Source organism: Pleurodeles waltl, chromosome 2_2, assembly GCF_031143425.1.
Source record: "Pleurodeles waltl isolate 20211129_DDA chromosome 2_2, aPleWal1.hap1.20221129, whole genome shotgun sequence".
Lineage (NCBI taxonomy): Eukaryota > Metazoa > Chordata > Amphibia > Caudata > Salamandridae > Pleurodeles > Pleurodeles waltl.
Window position 1 is genome coordinate 1140113408 of NC_090439.1, and position 25676 is coordinate 1140139083.

The 25676-nt window shown below is 43.7% G+C and overlaps 1 protein-coding gene across 1 annotated transcript in view; it reads right to left on the reverse strand.

The window, feature by feature from the left end:
- The window catches only part of LOC138282969 (NFX1-type zinc finger-containing protein 1-like), a 459320-nt gene that overhangs the window by 62147 nt on the left and 371497 nt on the right, over window positions 1-25676 (reverse strand). The window contains exon 15 of the mRNA XM_069221050.1: window positions 11281-11391. Within this exon, the coding sequence (XP_069077151.1) occupies window positions 11281-11391 (111 nt within the window). The remainder of the gene's footprint in view (window positions 1-11280; window positions 11392-25676) is intronic.

The following is a 25676-nucleotide window of genomic DNA, read 5'->3' on the forward strand; positions in this document are numbered from 1 at the left end:
ATATCCTGTGCCCACCCTCTGGTAGCTTGGCACTGAGAAGTCAGGCTTAACTTAGAAGGCAATATGTAAAGTATCTGTGCAATAAGTCATAAAGTAACACAGTGAAAACACCACAAAAATACACCACACAGTTTTAGAAAAATATATATTTATCTGGTTAAAATAAGGTCAAAACGATAAAGATTCAACAAGCACAAGTTGAGATATCACTTTTGCAAGATTAAATCTTAAATATTAGAAATCAACAGTTGTCTCTTGATTACACAAAGTACCTGGTTTGCGTCAAAAATAACACGCATGGAGATAGAGAGTTGCATGGAAAAATAGGGTGTGCGTCGTATTTTCCGACGCGCCATAGAGGATGCGTTGTTTCTTTCCATGCTGCTAGGGGCTTTGCGTTGTTTTGCGATGCGCAGTCTTGGTTCCTCACTGCGATGCAGGGATCTTTTTGACGCTCAGGGATGATGTGGGGAAATCCTGAGCACGCTTTAAGAAGTCACAGGCATTGCGTCAATCTGGTATGGCGATGCATCGAATTTTCTGTACCACAGCAGGCACTGCATCGATTTTCCACTCGGGGATTGGCTGTGTCATTCCAATTCGGCTGTGCGTCGATCCGGTAAGGCTGTGTGTCAAATTTTCTGTTGCAAGGCAGGCGCTGCGTCGCATCTTCACTCTAGAAGTCGGGATGTGTTGTTCCGGTTCGGCTGTGCGGCGATTTCTCGGTCACAAAACAGCTGTGCATCGTTTACGGCAGGCTGTATATCGATTTTCAGTGCACAAGGAGTTTCCTGAAGAGATTAAGGTGGTCATTATGAACTTGGAGGTGTGTCCCGCCATGCCTGCGGTGGGGGGAAACCCGCCAGCTGGCATGGCGGGCCACCCTGCCACATAATAAACACCATGAGGGCCGCCATCGATGGCCCTCACTCACCGTCAGGATGCATCCATCAGGCAGCCTGCCAGCCTGCAGCAGTGCTGCCCCTCGGATAATGATTCCTCAGCCTCCAGCCTTTCCCTGGCGTGTTTCCCCACCAGGGAAAGGCTAGCGGAAGGGGTGCACCGGCAGTGCAGTGCAGGGCCCCCTGTGCAGTGCCCAATTGCGCAGGTCACTGCCCGATCTGTGCGATGGGTGCAGCTGCACCCGCCACACAGAGGCATTGGCGGCGGCTCTATGTGGTGTCGCTGTCAATGTCCCGGCCAGGCATTCCTGTGGGCCGGCGGGCAGAAACAATGTTTCTGCCTGCCAGCCCACAGGAATGTACATTATACGGCCGGTGGGGATCCGGGGACGCTGGCGGTCAGTGGTTTGACCGCCAACATGAACACGACGGTTTCGACCGCTGTGTTCATAATGAGGGCCTAAGTCTTTTTGGCCCTGAGACTTCAGAAAAACAGGAGGAAAGCTCAATCCAAGCCCTTGGAGAGCACTTCTCAGCAAAGTCAGAGGTCAGCAGGGCAGCAGGACAGCAGCAGTCCTTCTCAGCAAAGCAGTCCAGATGAGTCCTTTGTTCAGCCAGGCAGTTCCTCTTGACAGGGTGCAGGTTCAGGTTCAGAAGTGTCTGAGTTTGTGGGGTCAGAGACCCAGTTTGTAAACCCAAAAATGCCTTTGAAGTGGGGGAGACTTCAAAGAGTGGTTTTGAAGTGCACAAGTTCCCATTTCAGCCCAGTCCTGTCTGCAAGGGTCCCAGTAGGGGCTTTAGCAGCCCATTGTGTGAGGGCAGGCCACTAGCCTTTGAAATGTAAGTGTCAGGCCCTCCACTCTTCCAGCCCAGGAAGACCCATTCAGTATGCAGATAAGTGCAGATGTGACTGAGCGTCTTGTGTTTGTGGTTGTCTGGGTGAAATGCACAAGGAAGCGGTCAACTAGCCCAGCCCAGACGTTGATTGAAGACAGGCTGTAAGGCACAGAAGGATTTTAAGTGTAGAGAAATGCTCTGAAAGTGGCATTTCTAAAGTAGTAATATAAAATCCAACCTCACCAATAAGCAGGATTTTCTGTTACCATTCTGGCTGTACTACATATGACCTGGTTACCCCTTTTTGATCAGAATCTACCACTCAAACAGTATATGAGGGTAGTCCTAATGCTATCCTATGAAAGGAGCAGGCCTCACAGAAGTGGAAAACGAATTTAGGAGTTTTCCCCTACCAGGACATTTAAAACACATGTTTATGTTCTGCCTTTTACCTACATAGCAACCTGCCCTAAGGGTTACCTAGGGCCTACCTTGGCGGTGACGTATATGTAGAAAAAGGGGAGTTTAAAGCTTGGCAAGTACTTTTAAATGCCAAGTCGAAGTGGCAGTGAAAGTGCACACACAGACCTTGCAATGGCAGGTCTGAGACATGGTTAGGGGGCTACTTATGTGGGTGGCACAATCAGTGCTGCAGGCCCAATAGTAGCATTTGATTTACAGGCCCTTGGCACATGTAGTGCACTTTACTAGGGGCTTACAAGTAAATCAAATAGGTCAATTGGGAACAAACCAATGTTACCATGTTTAAGGGAGAGAGCACATACACTTTAGCACTGGTTAGCAGTGGTAAAGTGTGCAGAGTCCTAAAACCAGCAACAACAGTGTCAGAAAAGTGGAGGGGGGCAGGCAAAAGGTTGGGGGATGACCACCCTAAAGCTGTCAGGTATAACAGAGACAACTGTCTTGATCTTGTTCTGCCTTACTTGTTTATATAATACATTGTAGCGGTGTTGTCTGTTTGAATCATGAGGTCTGATGATGAAAAGCCTTGAGAGCTAGGTGAACGAGTTTCAGTTCTAATAAATTGATATGATTGTTCCTTTTGAGACCAGACACCTTGAATGGTTAGGTGATTAATATGAGCACCCCATCCTTTCAGTGACCCGTCTGATGGACTGAGATGGTGTTACTTTCTGAAAGGGGACTCCTGGCAGAAGATTCTGAGGGTTGTTCCACCAAGAGAGAGAGTGACACACATTTTCTGTTAGGAGAACACAATCTTCCCAGTGGCCCTTCCTTTGTGACCACTGATCCTTTAGACACATTTGGAGAGGTCCCATATAAAGATGTGCATTGGGGACTATGGCAATGTAAAATGCTATTGATCTTAGAAAAGATGCTACTTTGCGAACTGTTGTTTTTTTCTGCAGTAGGATGTGTGTGCACTTTGTTTGGATTGATAACACTCTTTCCTCGGAAGCAAACACTTTTTCCTTTTAGGTGTCTAAAGTTGCTTCTAGAAATGAGAGACATTGTGCTGGTGTGGACATTGACTTTTCTGAGTAGTCTTTGTTAGAAGATATTTTGTGATGGCGCAGTCTTTGTTTGCCTTGGTTAGCGAGTCTGCTCTTATTAACCCGTCGTCGAGGTGTGGATATACGGAAATACCTTTTTTCCTGAGATGCGCCGCTACCACTGACATGCATTTGGAAAAGGTTTGAGGGGCTGATTTCAGTCCGACCAGAAGTACAGCACACTCATAGTGGACCGTTCATACTACAAATCTTAGATACTGTCTGATGGTGAATGAATGGAATGTGAAAGTACACGTCTTGCAGATCTATTGCACAAAGCCAATCATTCTTTCTGGTGTGCGGGAAGATTAGATGCAGTGACAGCATTAAGAATTGTTCTCCTTTTATACATTTGTTGAGGATCCTGACATTCAATATCGGTTGAAATTGATTGTTCTGAATTTTCTTTTGGACAAAAAAATATCTGGAATAAACCCCTTGATTCCTTTCATGTAATGGAACTTCTTTTATTGCTTTTTTTCTACAATGGAATAGATGTTTCTCGTTTGAGATAGTTTAAATAAGCTGTCGCAACTTGCTGAGGAGGGACAGATGGTGAAGTGGTGTGAACGTGCGTGCATATCCGTTGAGAATGATGTTTAAGACCCAATTGTCCATTGTTATTCTTTCCCAGGAAATATGTCACAGACTGTAGAGGGGACGTGTACCTCTCATTGTTTTGTATTCAAAGAGTTTTTGCCTTTTGTTTGTAAGGGCTTTTGCGGGGAAGATCTGCGTCTCTGATAGTGGCTGGAGCTGTCCACTTGCGAATAGGTGACATTGATGTTGCTCGAGGGAATTGTCTCACTGGTGACAACTGTAAAGATACTTGCACATGGTCAGACAATGGAATTATGGGTCAGACTGGTGGACTGGTGGAAGACCAGTAGTTTGAGAAGGAGTCTCTGACCACTGCAATGATCCTTACCAATGAGAAGGGGAAATCTCCATATGAGTGACTCTCGATGTTGAGTGGAGTCACCAATGTTGTACATGTTCTCTTTACGATAGCTGGTGTCCTGCATGGAGAACAATGTCGCTTTGATGTTGAGTGGTACTTGACCTTTGATGTTGACATTGATAGGTGGGATTTTAATGGTGAACAGTCAAAACTTGACACCGAGTAAAGTGAATGCGACGTAGATCGGTGGGATCTTGACATTGCTTGTAATCCAGATGGCAGTATTGTAGCCTTTCTTGGCATTGAGGTAAGTCCTGTGGCTGATCTTGACATCGATCGGTGTTGGTGGAGAAGTGCCGTCGACGTGGAGCCATTCTTTGAAGGTGAACATGTAGGCACCAAATCTCTCAACAGTAACATCAACGTTTTTGACGAAAGTGAATGATGTCGATGGGAATGATGATGGTGCTGGCGCCGAGAGGTGAATTTTTCAGCCTTAGTTCTCCTTTTGTGGGAGCCAGTTTCTGTTTTTTGCCACTTTCCTGGATAGTGGCATGAGGCAGACCACTCCATTCGCTTTCTTTCCTTCATTTCCTGGTCTGTTTTCATGTCTTCCATTCAACCACACAACCTGATGCCTTTCCTGTCTTTCTGATTCTTTTTGACATTTTGCTGCAAATATCACAGCCCTTGAAAAGATGTTAAGGAGACAAACACACAACAAACACCTTGTGAGCATCAGAGGAAGCATTCTTTCTGCCACAAGAAGAGCATTTTGTGAAGAGAGAAGGCATTCTGAGAGAAAAGTTCTTCAGAATTCCTGAAAAATCAGCAGTACTTGTCAAAAGAAGTGTTCAAATGTCAAGTAACAAAAGGCTTTTAAAGCGCTAAGAAATTTCTTTTTATCAAAATTCTGATGAAGGAAAACTCCAGGGATGTTCTGATATCCTGCCTGAAGGAGCCACAGAAAAGTACTGACACTCTCAGGCAAACTGCTAGTACAATCCATTCTGGGATATGGTCTCTATGGGGTCCCTAAAGGTAAAAGTATTTTTTTTAAGCTTCCCAGTGTTAGCCAATCTAGTACAATGTGTTGCAAGTGTCCAAAAAAGGCCCTTTCTCAATATATACAATCTGCTATTATCCTCCAGCATTCTCCAGGTAAATACGTCTCTGACAGTCTACACTGACTTTATATGGAAAATAACTTCCATTGATGAAAAATATGCAGATATTTTCCTGGACTTTTAAAATGTATATATTTAAGAAGGTGTTCCGGGGTCCATGCAGGCATCACAAAATTATTCAAGGGTTATGACTATCAATGAAGAGCCTACAATGCAGAAAGACTGTTTCCCTATTATGGGGAGGGGGCATGGCCATAGCCATGCTGGGCATTCACCACTCAACAAAAAAGTAATCTAGGGTTTTTCTGCCCACCTATATTCTGCCCAGGCAAAATATTTCCCTCATAATGGGGAGCGACCCTTGCCCAAGGGGCCGCTACCAAACATATATTATTTATAATCTTATAATCCCTGGTGTCTAGTGGTTTTCACCGGGAGCCACATTGGCCCAAAAATAAGGCCAATGTAACCCCAGGGGGCATAAAATAGCCAAAATGCTTTTCCCATTATGGGAAGCAGCCCTTGCCTAAGGGGCTGCTCCCTGCTCCAGAAAACGATCCTTGGTGTCTAGTGGGGTGAATCGCTGCTATGGTGATCACCCTCTTTGTGCGGGATCCACTTGGGAAAGGTACAACCATTGAAAGGGGGAGATTCTTCCCTTTCCAACGATACCCCTCCCATGTGCTTCATTGCTCGGGGGCATGAGATAGCCCCATGAGCACTGGAACAGTGAAAGTAAAATGAGCTGATCCCCTCTTTTTACTTTCACTTTCAATGTAATGACATCAGCATGCCCAGTGGCGTAACAAAACTTGAAGGCCCCCCTGCAGTACCTGATGAGGCTCACCTTCAAACTCACTCAGAAGCTCTCAATACAGGGTACGGGGGCTGTGGGGTCCTGGGTTACGTCACTGAGTAAGCCATGCATGTATTTGTCATTATATTGGAAAAAAAATGCCCCTGGCGGTTGGGGAAGCTGTTTCCCAGCTTCCAAGGCAAAAAAAAAAAAAAAAAGGAAATCACTCTGCTGTGAACAGCAGAGGGATTGGTGGTAGTGTGCAGAGGATGGAATGGTTATGTCCTCAGCACACAACCACCGTAGCTGAGAACGGATCCGTTCCGCCCTCAGCTACCGACAGTGCTTAATTTGTACATAAAAAGGTGCCGGTGTTCAAAACCCTCCTCTTAAACACGCGGTTGCCGCAATTAAATGTGTGTGCATTGAATACTGAGGCAGCGTAATCCCGAAGCCATCTTGGGCCTCTTCAATACATATAATGCCACTCCCTGCCCCTTCAGCTCACTCTTGCAGCTTTCTGCTTTCTCAATTTGTGACGCTTTTTCGTTTTTCCCTTCCTCCGTCTTTCCCATATGTGTCTTTTGCTCGCAGCAAATACTTGAGGCAGAAGAATAAGCCCCGGCCCTCAAAAATAAGTGCTGGTGCTCAGCACCGGAAACAACAAGCACAAATTAAGCACTGGCTACCGAACTGTTTAACATGACTAGTATACCTACATCTAAAACAGACACTGTACTGCTCAAAAAAGGCCCTTTGATTTGGTTTGCTTGATTCTACTGTGCGCCTTATGCAGCACAGCACAGCACAAACAGGTTTGGACAGAGTATCACTGAGTTCTCTAAAAGAAACCTCGGAAGTCTCAATGCCCTAATCGATTTTTATGACCTCAGGTAGTGTCAGGTTGCCCGTAATCAACAGTGCCACCACGTGTGTGACAAGGTACATGCCTGAACTGCGCTTGCTGACTGGCAGAGCAGTTGCAAACTGTTAACTATAATTTACCATTACACCAAACTGCAAAACCAAAGCCTTCCTTTTTAATAGTTTTACGTCACTCATATACCAGGCCAACTCATTCCTAAAGGTAGGGTGAATTATCCTGAAACGTTGGACCTGTGGTTTCATGTTTTTAAGTTCCTAACAGTATAACCGCTATTGTCATTTTTACTGTTAAAAGGCTAGTAGCTCCATTGGTGAGTTACAGGCTGACACCTCAGCCCTGATAACTCGGAATGAGACCACTAAGGTTGGTACTGTTTGGTATCAAAAAATCAGTGCATTAAATCAGATTTCATGGTGAAATCGAATTTAATGTCACTAGTGGGCAAAGTGCTACTTTAAAAGTTGCACTTTGTTGCCCAAGGTTTCTAGTGCCCATTTACTGTTGCACTCAAAGGTCTGTCCCATAGACAGCCTGCTGGCCTCCTGGGGGATGTGTGAATAACTCCCAGGATAGCCTACAAAGGATCTGCCAGGGGAATAGATGTTATCTCCTCCTGGAAGGAAAGCCACACAGGGTGTGAAGCCCAAAAGGCGAGATTCAAGGGAGAAGATGCCTTTGATGGACAAATGGCAAGCACACACTAGAGGGGCTGCTCCTTCATCTAGGTAGACAGAAGGTCACCAGGAACAGCAAGGAGAAAACACTGGCTACACTGGTTTTCCTGAAGGAGTGTAGCCTGCAGGTAGCTACGCCCCAGGAGAAAGCAACCAAGCTCAAGAGGCCAAGTGAGGGGTTCTGCCACCGTGAGAGTGGGCAGAATCGGGCCTCTGGCATAGCTCGATGCCATACTTCACCAGACTTCGTCCTCAGGCGGGAGGGAGTCATGTAGCCCATAGGCTAGTGAGCACAACCTTACCTAAGGCACTTTCTAGGCCTAAAAGGGACACCCCTGACACCCTGAACGCAGATCTCACTTGACTGGAAGAAGAGGACCGAAGGAGGGCTGTCCTGCCGACCAAGGACCCAGCAACGGAGAGACAGGATCGGCCTTGGACTGCACCGTCTGCTTCTTAGGCTAGCGAAGGAAAGGACTGTGCCTGCTGTGTCCTACTCAAGGAGAAATCATTCTAGAGCCTTAGTCAGAAGAAAAGATTCCCGGCTCAGCTGGCAGACCTCCTGTACGCAGCACAGGGCCACAACAGCTGAGGAAGCCTGCTTGTGCAAGTTTGTAGTCAAGATTACCGGATTATTACTCCCCAACCCCATGTAGCCTGGGAGACTGCGACCCAACACTCAAAAGCTGTACTTGAGTCTGCTGTACCCAAGAGAGCCGTTGGAATGCTTTTTTGTTTCCAAGAAGGCAAGTTATTTCCAAAAGGAGAAAACTGCCGATTTGACTATGCAGAGTGACCTGTAGTTCAGTGGTGAATAGACTTTCACTGGACCTAAGAGGGCTTAGGAGGAAGTCAACCCCTGTGACCAGAACTGCTTCACTAGGATCATGGGCCTTGGAGAAGCTCAGGAAGAGTCCCATCAAATGCACAGCATCTTCAGGATCCTTGAGCATCTACAGCATCCTGTATTCCTTGCATCAGGACCACTCCATTCAAGTTGGTAGTAACTGGCCATTAACGCTCGAACTGGACTGGAGACTGCTTGACCTGCAAAGGTTCCTTTGGATCTTGTTGGTGCCTCTGGTCTGCTCCCTGTCGGAGTTGGTTGCTTAAAGTGACTAAAGTAACTGCAATCAACTCTGAAGTAACTTTTTGTTAAAAAAACTTTGTATGTGCCAAAATCGTTGATTTTTCCAATGTTTATTTGTGGTTGAGTAAAAAGTCTTAATTTATTGTTTCTGGTAAATTCTATATCTCCAGAACCCTCTGATGGATCTTTTTCGTTTTGGTGCCCAAAAATTCATAAGAATCGAATTTATTATTATAAATTGGTGTGAGATTTTTTTAGAGTTGTGTTTCATTCTTTTTCCTTTGTGTTGGTACTGTTTAAATGCTTTACACGTGTTTCTTTGTGTAAGCCTGTCTTCTCAATGCCACTGCTACCCAGGGTGGAGCTAAGGTTTGACAACGAAACTTGACTGGCTCTATAGAAGTTGGTAGTATAGATCGTCCAACTACACCATATAATACACTTAATTTCCTAACAGTTTTCCCTCAGGGCAGTTCAACGAGGCTTTTCAGACAGGGCCTCTTCTCTCCTCCAATGTGCTGCACTCTACCTGCAAACTCTTGTGGTTGCCATGCGTGCCAAAGCTGCTAACCTGTGGGAAAGAGGGGAGAAGCAGGTACCAGTAGGCTTCGGGGTGCCACAGCAACATAGAAATTTGCCCTATCTTCTGTCTGGGATCAAGTGATCAATTTGTGCCAGTGGATGCTGGTGGGGCCCATAGGCACTCATTTTTTGGGACCAGCACATATTGTCCCTCAACAGACATTTACAGTTAGCAAAAGAGGCAAAAACACACAAAGCAGACAGACGGAGGAACACGAAGACAGAAAAACTGTTACAAAGTAAGAACGTAGGAACCTGCAAGAGTGAGATTGAGCGGGCAGGGAGTGTCTGGCAGTGGATTAAAGAGGGATCATTTGGATTCAGGACTACGCAGCCTTAGAATACGGAGCTCAGACATTTAATAGCGCCGTCCGCTGGCTTCTGAGCAGAGCTTGGGCACTCATTCATTTACAAATTAACCACTGCTGTGTTCTAACACCAGCCCCTTTTCCATATGACCTACCCAGTTCCATCAATGTTTCACAAAGTAAATAACCCTTCCCTGCGTACTACAAATTAAAACTCCTTTAAAGTACTCATTGCTTTGACTCTGGACCATCTATGCTTAAAGACACTGTAGGAGGCTGGCCTGGTTTGTAATGGGTTCCTTGGGTACTTACACCTTATACCTGGTCCAGTTATCCCTTATTAGTGAAGTAGTAGTGTTCTAGCAGCTTAGGCTGATAGAGGTAGCTATAGCAGAGCAGGTTAGGCTGAACTAGGAGACATGCAAAGCTCCTGCAATACCACTTATAGTTACACAGTACTTATACACAAGTAAAGACAATACCAAAAATAAAGGTATTTATTTGGGTGACACAGTACCAAAAATATCTTAGAGGCAATACTCCTTCTGGAGGTAAGTATTATATACAATATGTACATTAGACACCAAACTAAGACAAGTAAATAGACATAGAACAATGCAAACAATAGGAAATGCTATATAATGAAATGGGAGAAAATAGGTCTAGGGGCAACACAAACTATATACTAAGAAAGTGGAATGCAAATCACAAATTTCCCCCTAGACAAGTGTAGTGTGTGCAGAATCGCTGGGAGAGTAAGAATACAGTAAAGGTAAGTAAATTACCCCACCCCAGAGCCCAGAAAAGCAGGAGTGAAGTAAGGCAAGTTTCCTTAGGACACACTACACCTCGTGATTTGGATTATTGCAATAACCAACCAAGTCTGCAAACAACAACTATTGGATTCCTGGACCTGAAGACCTGCAAAAGAAGGGGACCAAGTCCAGAAGTCAAAAGAAGTTCCAGGAAGGACAGAAGCCCCTGCCACTGTGTGTATTATATGGCAGTTCAGACCGCCATGCCGGTGGCGGTCTTTTCCGCCGCCGCCAGCATGGCGGTTTGAACCACCGGGTTCATAATGAGCCCTTAAGTCCCGCCTGATTGTGCAGAAGGAAATAGATCCGCCTCGGAAAACAGGTCCTCCTTTTTCAGCTGAACAACTCATGAACACACTTTAATGTTGCAAGGATACAGGGGGTTGAACCCTCTGAGGGTAAAACCGGCATTGGTAGGGCTCGAACGGTCTTCTCTAACCCGGTGGTACATGCAGGGATGAAACTGGGGCTAGTGCAATTTGTTCTCAACTTGTAGTAGGAGCCAGGAGTGCACAATCTGCAGCTAAATCCATCTCAGCTTAACACAAGTGTCTAAGTGACCCTGCTACAACCTACTGATATCCATTTTGGGATTTATGAGATCTATCGTTACTGGGGGGAAGGATACTCTGTCTGCCGCGATTAAGAGCCTCTTTAGTTTTCTTATTGAATCTCTACAATTAACTATTGATCAAGGTATTGTGCTCTGGAAGACCAGTTGTGATTTCCACTCACATCAAGGCACATGAAAGAAGTGCTCACAGGGTTACAGAGATGCTGATCTGGGGTCACAACACTTGCAAGATTAAGACATCTAAGGTAGGTACCTGGTAGACCAGCTGCACGTACGGCATGTCGTTGTTAATCATTCGCTCAAACAAAGAGATACCAAGGTTGTACTTCTTCTCCAAAGTGTAGTCCGCAGGTTTTGGTCTCAGCTACAAAAAAAAATACACATTATTGAATTTTAAATAGGGATATATCTAAGCACCTACGTCAATATTAAAAACAAATATCCAGTGTACCAGGAGAGTTACTGGTTCCACCCAGATGCAATTTTCTTTCCTTTGTAGTAACAGTTGCTGGGTTCAGTGGTCGATATAGTATGCATGAGTGATACCTGTCATTAGCCCTTTAAACTATATGGGGTCTAGTCTGTTTCGACTAAAGAAAACTCTTTTTTTAAGCACTGTGTGATTTAGCTGCTCTCTTAACTGCATCCTGTTGTGAACTCCAGTTCTCTTGTGGATCTCCTAATCCCTAAGAAGAATTACAGTTAACAAACTCCTTTTGCAGAAAAGGGACTGGAGAGGTCTCTTTTACTCCTTATGACGATGAATTATGCTCATTCAGATAAGGATTGTTAGAAGTCAGAAAACCTTTTTAGAGTAACTCTCATCTGCAGTAGACACACACAGTGTTTGGGATTTTACAATAAAAGGCTATTTTAAGCCCTATTCACACATTAATCTAATGCAATGGAATTATGGTAATAATGAAAGTAATCACAGCAGTGATAATATAAAAGAAGGTGACTATTAGAAATACCTCAAACTATTTACATCCGACATCCCTGCTTTCCCTAGTAGGTTAGTCTAATCACTACCCAATATCTACACATATGTTATCAGTTTCATTCTTACTGTACTGGCTGAATGATTCTTAGAATTCCCTATCTGTTTATATGCCAAGCCATGTAGGTATCCTCACATACCTCAGAAAGCCATGCCTGTCCCACCCAAACCCCCTGTACACTTATGCCCCCTCCTCTCGTTATGCCCCCTCTCTACTGTTTTCCTATGGAGAGGAGAGGGAGGGAGTCCTACAGATCTTCCCATCATATTGCTCCAGAAGACTGTCAATGCCTCTGTGACAGAGGTGGATGAAAATCAAGCAAATATTGCATTTCTACTTCCTTCCAGGCCTGATTTGTGTGAGGCTGGATGGCCTTGCAGATCTAATTATTCAACATACTCACTCAGCATTCACAGACTGGAAAATTTCAGTTCATCACCTTGTTAGTGTGAATAATGTCAACTCAGAGCTCTAAAAATAATATGGTGATTTAATACACACATTGTTATCATTACTTATTTAGAATCTAGAGTTAAATATTAGTTTTTAAGCCTGACACACATGTGAAGCAGAGGACCACTGTACATTACAAGAGGTGTGGGGAGACAATCCTAGATAACGTACATCAAGTGGGGATTACAAAAATGCATTTTACAAACATTTAGGCACAAGAAGATTTTAAGTGATTTGCATAGAATCACACAAACGTCACTCTAGCATAGAGGCTGAAATTTGAACCAGAAGGGGCAGCTCGACCCATTAAGCCAAATCTGCTCTCAATAGAAAATGCTCTCCTGTTGGCATATAATCAGGGCTGGCTTGTATGTTACACGTAAGTATTACCAGGAAACACATGATGTGCCCGCTGTATACTCTTCATTATATCAAAGTAATTCATAGACCTGTTTCAGTTATTGCCACAGATGAACTAGACTAAAATTTTCAGACTTAAAACACAGTTTGAAGGACGTTTTCAGCACCAGCTGTTTGTTGAATACTCAGAAAACAATAACCTGTACCTTTATAGGTGTGAGGAATGTCATAATTATTCACCACTTACATTACAAGGCATTTCCAGGGAATAGACGTGTATGAACTGTCACTATTCTGTGTAGGCCTCCATGTTATTTTTGTTTTTACAAAATCAAATATTTTTAGCTTAAAGTTAAGGTTACAGACATATTTTCCACTGGCACTAGCAAAGTTGTTTTAGTAGCGGTTGGATCTCAGTACACAATTCAGTGTTTTTATCTTGAGGAGTTAGCTACTTGGGTTAGAGCTAGTTGAAGTGCACTACACTCAGGCAGTGGTGAGGCGCCTCGGCTGTCCTCTTTAAGCACTGGGGAGCAGTTATGTATGTGAGTATCCTATAGAGATTACGATTCTTCTAGCTACGGTCTATGCATTTACACACTTTTGAGTAAGAAAATGAGATACTTACATGTAACTATGGTTCTCCAGTATTGGTATCTTTCATAGATACACATGCTTGAATCATTCCCCGGTGTCGAAGTGGGAGGTATCTTAAAGCAGTAGTGACATTACCATAGGCCATAATGACAATGAACAGTCACTGCAATAGCCTATCTATGTTCTTTTTAAAAAAAAATGACTACATTTGAACTACAACCAATCAGGCGACAGCATCCTGTAGCACACTCCCAAGAGAGGCCGAGTCCCTCAGATATTCAAGCACAAGCGTGACAAGAATTATGTCTAGTTATATAAGGGAAGTCTCTCAGGGGAGGAGAGTGGGTCACATGTGAATTTATGAAAGATACCACTACTGGAGAACCGTAGTCACAGGTAAGTATTTCATTTTCTTCTCCAGCATTGGATCTTTCATAGATTCACATGCTTGAATCAGAATAGCAAGCAGTAATTGTAGTTAATCATTGCAGTAATCTAATAACCAATTTGATGATGGTGGGTAACAACTTAAAACATATCTATACATCTGAAGTATAATTACTGCATATGTAATGAAGCAATCATGTATTATATAATGACATTATATGCATTCATATATAAAAGCTATAAAACACCTCCTTGAACAGAGGCTTACCTTACACACTTTTGAGTAAGAAAATGAGATACTTACATGTAACTATGGTTCTCCAGTATTGGTATCTTTCATAGATACACATGCTTGAATCATTCCCCGTTGTCGAAGTGGGAGGTATCTTAAAGCAGTAGTGACATTACCATAGGCCATAATGACAATGAACAGTCACTGCAATAGCCTATCTATGTTCTTTTTTTAAAAAAATGACTACATTTGAACTACAACCAATCAGGCGACAGCATCCTGTAGCACACTCCCAAGAGAGGCCGAGTCCCTCAGATATTCAAGCACAAGCGTGACAAGAATTATGTCTAGTTATATGAGGGAAGTCTCTCAGGGGAGGAGGATGGGTCACATGTGAATTTATGAAAGATACCACTACTGGAGAACCGTAGTCACAGGTAAGTATCTCATTTTCTTCTCCAGCATTGGATCTTTCATAGATTCACATGCTTGAATCAGAATAGCAAGCAGTAATTGTAGTTAATCATTGCAGTAATCTAATAACCAATTAGACGATGGTGGGTAACAACTTAAAACATATCTATACATCTGAAGTATAATTACTGCATATGTAATAAAGCAATCATGCATTATATAATGACATTATATGCATTCATATATAAAAGCTATAAAACACCTCCTTGAACAGAGGCTTACCTTACTTGAAGAGATGACTTAACACCGCCGCCCCACAGCTGCATCATTGGGGTGTACTGATTCCCGGCAGTAGTGCTGCGTGGGTGCTCTTCCACGTTGCAGCATGAATATATCTTTTCCTACAGCATGCCAGCAAACAGAGCAGTCGAGGGGGACACTGCTCTTGTGGAGTGCTCCTTAGTCTTTGCTGTGAGTGGTTTGCCAGCTTTTGAATGGCAAAACTGGTTAATAATAGAAATCAATTTTGCGATAGTTGCTTTTGTGACCGAAGCACCTTGTTTGGATGGACCATACAAGACTAACAGCTGGTCAGACTTCAGAATTTGATTACTGTGCTGCATATACAATTGAAGCTATCTCTTAATGTCTGAAGTATGGAGAGATGTCTCAGCTGGTGAAGAGTGGCTTGAAAAAAAGGCACAAATTATGATAGGTTTGTTGAGATGGAACTGAGATGGAACCTTGGGAATGAATCTTATATTCGTCCTGAGAAGCACATAGTCCTCAGTCAAATATAGAAAAGGTTTCTGTGTTGTGAAAGCTTGAATTTCGCTGACTCTTCTAGCGGAAGTGAGAGCAAATAATAATGCAACCTTCCAACTAAGGATCTTCAGTTTTGCCTTGTGGATTGGTAGAATGGTGGGCTCATAAGCTGGGAAAGAACCACATTGAGATGCCATTCCGGAGGAGGAGCTCGAATTGGGAACAAAGCTCTGAATAACCTCTTAATGAATTGCTTGACTATTCTTGTAGAACAGAGAGAAAAAGATTGTGAAGAATATCTGTATCTTGAAATGCAGCAAGGTGAACTTTGACAAACGCACATACTAATCCTGATCTAGCAAGTCAAAGGAGGTTAGGTAGAATCTGCTCCAGTGGGGCTTCCAGTGGATGGAGGTTATGTTGTTGACACCATGAATGGAATTGTTTCCATTTCAATTTGTATGTTTTGTTTGTGGGTTCAGCTATTGCTTTGGACAATATACCCCTACAGTCCTGGGAATGTCTGGGTCTTTGAATTTGTTACATTCAAGAGCAAAGCATATAACTGAAGAGAGGTGGGATCCGGATGCAGGAAGTGGCCTTTGTTCATTGTTAACAGTGTTTTCATTGCTGGGAGGTGAATGGGTTCGGATTCTGAGAGTAGAAGGAGCTCCATGAGCCAATGCTGTCGGGATCACTGTGGAGCAATAAGGATTAGCCGGCATGATTCCCTTTTCATTTTCCTGAGAAGCCTAGTAATGAGAGGGGATGGGAGAACAGCGTATGCATAAATCCCTGACCATCTGTTCAAAAACGCTTTTCCCCATGGCCCCTTCTGAGGTTCCCAGCATGCGTGGAGCCAGCATTTTTGATTTTCCTGAGAGGCAAAGAGATCTAAATTTGGTTTGCCACTTTGTCGGAATATGGTGTTGACAAGTGGTTGATTGATCTCCCATTTGTGGCAGGATCAACTGGTTTTGCTGAAGGTGTCCGCTAGATTGTTGCGTATGCCTGACAGGTGTTCTGATATCATAGATATCTGGTGTAGTACAGCCCATTTCCAAATTCTTTGAGCTGCCAGAGACAAAATGTGAGACTGCTTGTTGAGATAATGCATGCTTGTGGTGCTGTCTGTATGTATTAAAACGGATGACCCTTGTATTCTTGGTAGGACGGGCTGAAGGGCTAGAAAAATTGCTCTCAGCTCCAGGAAGTTTTTGTGCTTCTTGGATAGCGAAAGATTCCATCTGCCACTTATTTGGAGATCTTGAAGATGGGGTCCCCAGCCCTCTAGAGAAGTGTCTGTGGTGATTATGTATTCAGGATTCAGAGACAGGAATGTTGGCCCAGATGAGAGATTCTTGGAGGTTTGCCACCAAGGAAGCACATATTTTATAGTCGGTGTTATTCAAATGAGAGTGTTGAATGAACCAGTCACTTGAACCCATTGCTTGTCCAGTTGTTCTTGAAAGGGCCTTCTGACACCGGCACAGGGCACCAAAATAATGGCTGATGACATCATGCCGAGAAGTGATTTGAGACGGACAGAAGTGAACTCTCTTTTGGAAAGATTATGAGCCAACAACATGATGCTTCTTTGCCTCTGTGCGGACATGAATGCTTTGTCCTGTGACATATCCAGGGTTGCTCAGAGGAAGATTATCCTGGTTGAGGGCGAGAGGAGATATTTTTGGTAGTTGACCGTGTGTCCCAAAGATTGAAACAATCGTATGTAAGTTGCAGTAGCCTCCAATGCTTGGTGATGGGATGGTGCTTTAACAAGCCAGTTGTCGAGGTACAGAAAAGCTTGTAGGCCTTTTTTTCTGAGATGTGCTGCTACTGGAGCAAGGCATTTGATACAAATCCGGGGAAATGACCTTCGACCGAAGGGAAAAACATTTGAACAGATAGTGAGTGCCTGCTGCCATAAAACAGAGGAACTTTCAATGTCTGGATGGATAGGGATATTGAAGTATGCATCCTGCAAATCCAGGCGGGGCATATGATCTCCGTGATTGAGGAGTTGCTATATCTCTTGGAGAGTAACCATACGAAAAATAATTTTTCTGCAGGTACTTGTTGAGTTTACTGAGATCTAGAATGGGATATCATTCTCCAGATATTTTCTTTACTAGGAAGAAGCGAAAATAGAAGCCCATTTCCTTTTGAGAGTGTGGGTCTTTTTTTATGGCACCTTTGATCAGCATGTCTAGCGCTTCTTTCATGAATAGGTGGAGATGAGATGGAGGTGATCTTTGAGGTGGATGAGTAAGTAAAATTGTCATGAACTCCAAAGTTTGGCCATTCCTGATAAGTTCGGGGACCCACTTGTTTGTTGTAATGTTCTGCCATTGATGGTAATAATGAAAAATACGTGCAACCAGAGACCGAGGTGCTAATGGGGGGTGCAGCAGGCACTGAGATGGTGTCACTGTTTTCTGACAGCGTCTCTTGACTGTGTTGGCTGCTTTTGCTGTGGTTGCTGTTTTCAATATGCAGCCGCTGGTGGTGCACAATATGATTGGTGCTGAAGACAGGTAGGCCAGGTTAAGGCTGGTATGATTGATATCATTGGGATACAGCAAAAAGGAATAGGTACCTCATCCGTGGACCCCTCTGAAAGGTGTTTCCGTGAACTGGAGTGTTCCTAATGACCTTGTGGTGCCTGTGTCTATTTTATTGCTTGTAAAGCATCATCAATGTGCTTCGCAAATAACGCTTAACTATCATGTGGCATGTCTAAGATCTTGGTCTGTACTTCAGGGCAGAATGTTTTACTTTAAGCCAGCCCTGGTGTCTAAGGACCGCAGATGCTGCGAGCTGGCGAAAGCCAAAGGAAGCTATGTCCATAGTGCAATCGATCATTTCGGTAATAATATTTTTCTTGCTTCCGCTTTCTTGTCATTCGGTAAAGAATCCAGATATGGGGTGATGTCTGACCACATCTGTGAGTCATATCTGTCCAGGATTGCCAAAGAATTTGCAGCACAGACAGTAGTGACAGAGATGGTGGCAAATCGTTTACCAATATTATGAAGGCCCCTACCCTCTTTGTCTGGTGGAGATGAGAGGGGCATCAAAGAGTTCTTGCTGAGCGGCATGTGTAATCACTAAGTCTGGGTCTGGGTGTCTTACCAAACATGCCAGAGGATCATCAGGGGACTTATATTTCTTATCAATTCTAGGAAGAACTGCAGTTACTGTAGCTGGTGTTTTCATTATCTTTATACCTTCTTCCCAGATGTAATCATAGGGATTGCTCTCACAGTCTTCTTTGACTGTGCCTTGAAGTCACAGAGAAAGCAGTCGAACTTCTTGACTGTGATTGGAAGTTGAAACCTCGTAGCTGCCCTTTCCATCAACTTGCAGAAACCACCAATATCCTCTGGTGGCGAATCTATTGGTTGAGGCTCTGTAGGAGATGTTGCGGTAATGAGGTATTTGTCACACTCATTGCAGCTGACTGGATGTAACGAAGTTCTGCCTCTTCTCTGTCATGTTCGGATGAGGATGGATTGTCTCTTGGAGGCATGAGAATGCTTGAAGCTGGTGTCATCCTAGGCATGGGAGGCGGCATAGGCAGTGGAGATGGTGGGGCCAGAGGTGGTGGATGTGCAAGAGAGGGTGTTGCCCCCGCGGGTGAAGAAAAATATTTATGATAGTCCTTCAACACTGCTTGCAAGTCTTGTGCTAAAGAAGCCTCTTCCTGCTCATCATCATCATCATCATCAACATATTTTACATGGAGTTGTGATGGACTGCGAGCTGGTCCAAAGGGTCCATCATCGTTATCAGAATCTTTGAAATTCAACAACTGACTAGGTGGTAGAGGAGAGATTTACGTAGGATCTTGCAGAAAATGTCTTGTCGACAGTGTTGTTGATGGTGGCAAATCCAAGGTGAGGAATAGCATTAATGGTTTCTTTGACTTTGACAATGGTGTCGTTGACAAAGGCTTAGTCAACGGTGCCGTTGTTGGTGATGTTGCCATTGAATGTGTATAATGGTCATCGACGACAAGGTTGTCGTCAACAAAGTTGTTATTGTTGACTGTGTGGTCGTCGTCAACAGTGTGGTCATCACCAACGTTCTTCAACGACGGTGCAGATCTCATTGACTAGATGGTAATCGTTGACGGAGTAGAAGTATCCATCGTCGTCATTGATTTAATCTTTGTAGGCATCGATGATCGTTTCAACGGCGCTGCAGTTATCGATGAGAGCTTCATGGCTAGTTTGATTTTAACCAATGCTGCTTCTGAGGAGGATTTCGTAGACTTTAAACTCAAGGCAGAAGACTGAGTAGAAGCAGCAGATTTTACCTCAGAAGGATTGGATTTTTGTTTTCCTTTGTGTAAAGAGCTTTTGGAAGACTCCTGGTGTGTCTTTTTAAAAGCTTTTTTATGCCCTTCTGGTGACCCCAGCAACATTTCTCTCTTCTTAGATTTCTCCTGTGAGGTAGTGGAACTCTCAATGTCCTCCTCAAAGACAATAGTCTTGGTTTTCAGCTTTTGTGGCCACAACAACAACCTTCTCTCTCTGCCCTTGAGGGCCTTAGATGAAAATGTTCTGGAAATCTTGCAGTTCTTCACCTTGTGGCATGGATTCAGAAAACAGATGCAGTCTTTATGAGGATCTTTTCTTTTCTTACCACAAGAGCCACATGGTCTGAATAGCCCTTTCTTAGAAGGTTCCGCCATGATGATACAGCAGAGAAGTTTGGATATACCAAAATTGAGTAAAACTGAAGAAAACTGAGCAAAGCTCAGGAAGACTCCCTCTCACATGACATGCAGTAGAAAATCTGAGAGACTCAGCCTCTCTTGAGTGTATTCTACAGGATGCTGTTTCCTGATTGGTTATAGTTCAAGTTTGGTCCTTTGGATTATTCATTGCCATATTAGCTAAGATACCAAGGGACTCCCACTTCAACGACGGGGAATGATTCTAGCAATATTGTAAAAGTGCTTGGTACACAGTCTTCAGAAGGAAATTGATTTTGTCAGTGGTGTTCTCTTACTACTTAGAAAACTTTTCCTGTAGTAATACCTGAAGAGGGGATGAAGAAGGGTGTCTAGCATTGTTCTTGGGGCTTCCTTTGTCTGAAGGCATCAATGAGAACCTACTGTGTACTTTAAATGTTAAGTTGCTTGTTTAGTTGCTTGACATCAGGTGCACTTGTAACAGGTTTATTTTAGGCTGGGCTGATGCAGGGCATGTGTTGTTTCAGAGTATTTAATCTATTAGCACTTCTGCATTACGCGCTCTCCTTATTTTAGGTCTGACGTTAACCAAAACCTTTTTGTTTTCCAAAGACAAATCTTTAAAAATATGCATGTACATGCACCCCCACCCGCCTCCTCCGCTCCTCTGGCCTCGCTGCTGTCCCTCGCATCCGCTGCTCCACGGCGGGTGGAAGATCTTTCTCCTTCCTGGCGGCCAAGACCTGGAACTCCCTCCCCACCAGCCTCAGGACCACCCAGGACCACTCCGCTTTCCGGAGACTCCTAAAGACCTGGCTGTTCGAGCAGCGATAACCCCCCCTTTTCCCCTAGCGCCTTGAGACCAGCACGGGTGAGTAGCGCGCTTTATAAATGTTAATGATTTGATTTGATGCACACAGAGGGGCTGCCAGTCAGCTCTCTTCATCTATTGGTCTGTCGTAGTGTCAATCACATTTTGCTTCCACCCAGCACAGCATCCTGCCTGGGCAGTGAGACTGCCTGCTTCACCCCTGGCTGCCTTCAGTGTTTGATTGTGCACAATGTGCACATAGAACATTGGGTTACTGATTTTATTGATTGAGGGGCATGTGGGCCCTTTTCAAGCAACAACCACAATCCATGTCAGGGTGAACCACAACAGTCACTAAATAAACCTGTGCTTAACCCTCTGGTAGCTTGACACAAAGCCGTCAGGCTTAACTCCAAGGCAAAGTGTAAAGTATTTATGAAGCACACAAACAGTAATAAAGTGAAAACACAACACAATAATATTAAAAACCCCACAACAATTTAGAAAAATAGTATTAATTTGAATAATAAAATGCGACCAAAACAACAAAACTCCAATCAATAGAGTAGGAGATATGCAATTTCAAAGATTCAAGTAAGTCTAGCAGCTAAAAGCACAAAGGGCTAGTCGCAGTCATCTGTTGTGTGACACCAGGGAAAAGTCACAAGTTCAAGCCAACTGTGACGGAGCTTGGGCCAGATACAGAAACGGGGATAGTCCCCCTAAAAAAGTTACCTTCTCAGCTTCTCAGTCAAACGTGAAGAGTTCCATTGGCAGTGGAGGAGACCAAGAGGGCAGAGAGAGCGTCACGTATGGTCGTCACTGTAGTGTGAAAAGCAGGCCAGGTGGTGCAGGCTGTCATCATTGTAGTGCGAAGAGCAGTCTAGTGGCGCAGACGGTTGCTGCTGAAGCTTTCCACTGGCTATCACCACGGACTGTCATTGCTTTAGCACATCATGCAGTTCTCGCGTTGCCGGTCATTGCTGGACGTCACTATAGCGCGAAGAGTCAGGGTCACCGGAGCTTCATTTGGCGGCCAGCATGGACGGCAGAGTCTTGGTGCAAACGGGTCTGTTCGTGGTTGTGAGGAGCCCAAAACTTCAGGATTTCTTTTTTTTTACTACAGAGGAGTTCTCTCTGATGCCAACCAAGGACTTACTCTTACAGAGGTCAGCATCGCCCAGGCAAGTCCAGTTGCAGGTTCAGGCTGGTCCAGCTGTAGTAGGTCAGCTGAGCAGTTGCAGGGAGGCCTCTGGAGCTTGTTGTGTCCCTGTAGCTCAAAACAGGAGGTCAGCCAACTGACCAGTGGAATCACCCAGGTAACCTGGAATTAAGAGGGCAGATCCAGCTTTCCTTCTCAGATAGTAAGGCAGTCCTCAATCAGGAGGTCAGTCCTTTTTCTGTAGTGTCCATAGATCCAGGAGTGTTCTGAAGAGTGACTCAGGAGGCACAATATTTAGACCTGGTGCTAGGCTTTGAAGTGGGAGTAATGCCCTGGCCTTCCCGAAATCTAGATTTGGAAAGTTCTTCTCTGTACCTGCCAGGTTACAAGAAGTCTGGGGTGACAAGAAACTGTTGTTAGGGTGCTTTGTGTGTGTGTGTGTGTGATGCCAAGTCCTACTGAAGTGCAAGAGGAGCAAAGGACACCCAACCTGCCCACATCTAGGCCCACTGTCTGTGAGGAATGCACAAAAGTTAACAGCAGGGTCATATGACCCAGGACACTGCTAGGTGACACCAAATGATTAGAACAAGAAAAAGCCAACTTTCTAAAAGTGGCATTTTCAGAATCGTGACTTCAAATCCCACTTTACCATTAAAGAGGGGTTTGAATTACAATTCAACAGAGTGAAAACATAACATTGCTACCTGCTCCGAATTAAGTTATTAAATATAATAAGGTAGTGCCATGTTATCCAATGGGAGAGAGAGGCTTTACAGCAGGGAAAAACAAATTTAGGAGTTTTTCACTACCAGGACATGTAAAACGTAGACAAACATGTACTACTTTTTAAATACAATGCACCCCAACCTGTTGGCTGTTTATGGCCTACACTAGGAGTGACTTATAGGGTTTAAAAAGGAAGGTTTGGGTTGACAAAAAGTTTATTGCACCAGGCTGAAATAGCAGTTCAAAACTGCACATACAAGCTGAAGTGGCAGGCCTGAGACATGTTCTGAAAGGTTACTTTGGTGGGTGGCACAATGAGTGCTGCAGGACAACTAGCAGAATTTAATATACAGGCCCTGGGTACATGCAGTGCCAAAGGAATTGTGGGGTTAGGGATCTATGGCCTGGTGCCGTCTTCTCGAAGACCAGCCCCACTGGTCACATGTAAGTTAAATCCAACTCAAAAGGAGGTAGAAAGTACACCTTAGCTTTAGTACATTATATTTCCTTTTAGCGATATTTCATCTACAAATAAATTCACATCAGATCTCCTTTGCCATTTTATACAAATCCATCTTTATTTACCAAAAAGAAGACAGTCAGTCAACAAGTGTCTTAAGGGAGCAAACCCTCTTCCTTAGGCTGATAATCCATCTGCATAACATAATTAAAACATTGTTATTTTCTCCTCGTAGAAATGTTAGTTTATGTATTTTTCATTACTTCATTCCGGTATCTACTCCGTGGGTCCACAGAGGCTGACTTTCTATCTCTCACATAAGCCTTCTCTTCAGTCTAGTCTGCTGCGATAAACAACCTTTTGAGGTGAAGGAAATTGTTTTGAGGTGTGTCTGTCCCTCGGCCAAGGATGGGGGAAGGCTAGACTGAAAATAAGATGGATTTTTTTAAAATGACAAAGAAGATGTGATGTGAATTTATTTTGAGGTGAATTGTCGCTAAAAGGAAATATCACAATCTAAAGTTAAGGTGCACTTTATACCTCTTTTTTTGTTGGATACGTGTACTACCACTTTACTAGTGACTCAAAAGTAAATTAAATGCGCCAATTGGGTGTAAAACAATTTTACTATATTTAAGGGAAAGAGCACAAGCACTTTAACACAGATTAGGAGTAGTGAAGTGCACAGAGACCTAAAAGCCAATAAAAACAGGCCCAGCAAACAGGAAGATGAAGGTAAAAAGTTTATGGGTAACCCCGAATAGTCCAAGTCCAACATGGCACATCCACCTTAAAAATGCTCCTTTAGTACTATTTAAAGGCAAAACAGTAATTTCTGAAGTCACTTCCTCGATGGTCTGCCCACCAGGCAACCAGTGAGCTTTTGTTTCAAGTCCAGGCAACTCTGATACAGCAGCCGTGCTGCAATGACAGCAGCAAGGAATTGTAGCATCCTTTACAGTGCTCACCACCAAAGCAGCAACTGATGTGCTCTCCGGTGCCTGCTGGTGTTTGGACAAAATATAAAAGAAAAATAATGTGTAGACAAAATAATGTGTCGAGAATGATGAGGAGAAAAATATCATGATGGTAAGTTTCTAAGGGAAACCAAACTTTTACTATATCTCTTCAAGGTACGTAGATGTGGAGTTAAGAATAGTAAATACAGAGTTACCTATTTGCACTTGTCTTCTCAATATTTTGGTCCTCGATATGTTTGACACAATATACTGTCCACACAGTATTTCTCACTTCGATAGTCTGTCAGACAACCGCCTATAGCCACCCCGGCTGTATGTATAGGTTATACCAGCTGGCTTACGGGAAATATCCTCCAGTACTTAGACCCATCTACGTTCTTATGTCATGATAACCATAACAATCGATTTGAAGTATTGTGTTCAGAGGTTTCAATTTATGGTTTGATTAGCACACATATGACTTTTTTCAGTATTTTGGCTTAAATGCTGTGCTTTTCTTAATGCACCCTTTTACCCTCTGATAAAGGCAGGTTACTTCGTCACAAAGGTCAGATATCCCATTTGTCATATTACACGTGCCATTGGATATTCTGAACGTGTAATAAGGTGGACAGGATATCCGTCACGTTTGTGACTGAGTAACCTGTCCGCTGAACTTTAAATCAGGTCTTAAGTTCTTTCTTTCCATTGGTGGCACATTGCTCCAGTAGAAAGTTGACAAATGTCAGCTCTTTCCTTGCTTGATACTTTTACAATTGTTTACTGCTCAAAAATCCTTGATGGCATTCTGAAGGCTTCAGCTGCTTTCTGGAGACACAAAAGAAAGTGCTTTCAGATACAAGGTGCTCCTTCGTGCAATGCAAAACCCAGTTCAAGTGCATCTGTGACAAGTAAAACAGTCAAGGGTCAGGTGGCTGACCTCGTGTTCTGAGCTACACTCTGTTCTGTTTCTGAGTACCTTGATGTTCCCTCTGACTGGCTCCCTTGTCGAGTTGGTCCCCTAAAATGACTCAAGGAGACTGAATTACAACCTGCCCAACTATTTGATTAAAAAGTTTCTAAGTATCAAATTTGTTGAATTTGACAATGCTTGTTCTCAGTTGAGTGAAATACTTTGCCTAACTATACCTTTGTCAAATCTAGATCTGTGGAATCCTCCTGTAGATCTCTTTCATTGTGATGTCTAAAAATACATAAAATACAGTCTATTTTAATAAATTGGTAGTGAATTTCTTGAGTGTCAGTGATTTCTTCTTCAATTATTTTGGTGCTGTTCAAATGCTTTAAACTTGTTCTTTTGGGTAAGCCTTGCTGCTCAGAGCCACAGCTATCCAGGGTTGAGCTGAAGGTTTGACAAATGACACCACTGTCTCTAAAGGGGCTGGTGAGTGTATTACACGGTGAGGTTGCACAACCACACCATATAATACACCCCATTTCCTCAAGATTGGTGGCATCTGTATGAAAGTCACTCTTTGTGGCATGGTTACCCCCACTTTTTGCCTGCTATCAGTGTGCTTAGACTGTTTTTACTGGGATCCTTCTAACCAGGACCCCAGTGATTGTGCTCTCTCCTTCTACATTTGGTTGTGTAGG